This window comes from Monopterus albus, unplaced genomic scaffold (assembly GCF_001952655.1).
Source record: "Monopterus albus unplaced genomic scaffold, M_albus_1.0 scaffold66.1, whole genome shotgun sequence".
NCBI lineage: Eukaryota > Metazoa > Chordata > Actinopteri > Synbranchiformes > Synbranchidae > Monopterus > Monopterus albus.
Genome location: NW_018127946.1, coordinates 1,670,512 through 1,672,100, shown reverse-complemented (window position 1 = coordinate 1,672,100; position 1,589 = coordinate 1,670,512). Strand labels below are relative to the sequence as shown.

Genomic DNA, 1,589 nt, shown 5'->3' with positions numbered 1-1,589 from the left:
TGAAGGTCCTAACAAATGAGGAACATTAATGAATGTTCACTGCAAATGCTTTGGAAAATAATCTGTTTTACTTTTTTATCCCTATTTCTTTTTCTTCTTATCATTATTATTACTATTAGTAGTAGCAGCCTAAGCATAGTAGTATCAGTAGTAGTACTACTACAAAAAGTTAATTTTACAACATACATCCTGGTACATTGTGCATGCAACCCAAAACACATGTGCATCTCTGGAGAAAAAAAAAGTATATCAAAATTACCTTGATGGCAGATTCAGCACCCAGGCCTATGTCTATACTCATAGGGGAGACCAAGTTCTTTTCATCCTTTAGTTCTATTTTGATCAGCTGCAGGGGTGTGAGGTCCTGGAGGAGCTCTCGTTGAACAAACCGCCTCAGTAAACTCTTAAAATGGCAAAACAAGCAGTTAGTAATCAAGCTATTTACATACAGATTCATCAAATGCAATCAATTCTATAAAATATTTACAGTGATCATTACCATCAGCAGCTCAGTCAAATCTTTGACCAAGAAGGGCAACACTGGCTCATCGGTTTGGAACTTTGTCAAGAAGGGGTTGAAAGTCCTTGCAATTGCCAGAAAGAACTGGAGTTTTGCAATAATGAAAGGATCTTTTTGTGCTGTTACTATGGTGTCATATGAAGCAGTGCAAGAGACTGGGACCCTCTTTTTCTCTGCAGCATCCACATATGTCTTAATCACTGGCCAAACTTCAACTGCTCTCTCTGCCACAGGAACGTTTTCAACCCATCTATGGCCACAAAATGGTAAGGGAAAGCAGGAGGACCCTGTCAGGCTAGTGAAGTCTTCCCTCCTGGCAGGAACATTATGAAAAAGGAAGTGCATGGCTCGCAGAAGTTTTTCCAACTGCCACATAGTAAAGCCTGCCTTTAAAGCATTGTGGAGGGTGTGAAGTCCACAGCTTCCAACAGTGACAACCTGAGCACCTCCGTAGAGCTCTGCATGCTCTTTCTGGAGAAGATCCACCAACTTGAAATTCACACTGGGGCCATCCATGCCAACTGATAGTAGTTCCCTCATATTCAGTTGTGTAACACATTCCTGTGAATCAACAAAGGAGAAAGTCTGTTAAAAATAATCATTCAGATACAGTAAAATAGATCTCAACATTCACAAAGCTTGGCACTTGGGGCTAAGGAGAAGCATTACTGCATACACATTTGATTTCAAGCATTAGTTGGTATTTTAGCAATGAAATTATTTTGTGTTTTTTCCAACAGCAAAACTTGAGCCAAATATTACATTTCTATAACTATAAGGTTATTGAACTTAGCAAAACACTAAAAACGTTTTTGTTTTTGTACTTTGGAGCTATACCCCACAGATAAAAAAAACCAGATAGGCCTACAGCTTTCATTCAAGTGACTGCAGGCATTTGGCCAATTTAATCCTTTTGTGTAGCTAACAATAAGTTTGCCAAACATTGTCCTATAACACATAAAATCTTTGTGAATAAATAATTCTTGAAATGAGTGACCACAGGACACCGCCTAGGTAGGCCTATATAGCATAAAGAATATTAACTTACCTTGATGTGATGCAACAAATC

At 38.6% G+C, this 1,589-nt stretch overlaps 2 protein-coding genes across 2 annotated transcripts in view; both read right to left on the bottom strand.

The window, feature by feature from the left end:
- The window catches only part of acin1a (apoptotic chromatin condensation inducer 1a), a 21,902-nt gene that overhangs the window by 17,321 nt on the left and 2,992 nt on the right, over positions 1–1,589 (bottom strand).
- On the bottom strand, positions 61–1,369 carry LOC109962614 (uncharacterized). The gene is made up of 2 exons (XM_020604488.1): positions 500–1,369; positions 61–403 (listed from the first exon to the last, which is right to left on the bottom strand). Exons 1-2 carry the CDS (start codon positions 1,058–1,060, stop codon positions 176–178), a joined length of 789 nt encoding a protein of 262 aa, XP_020460144.1. The 5' UTR covers positions 1,061–1,369; the 3' UTR covers positions 61–175.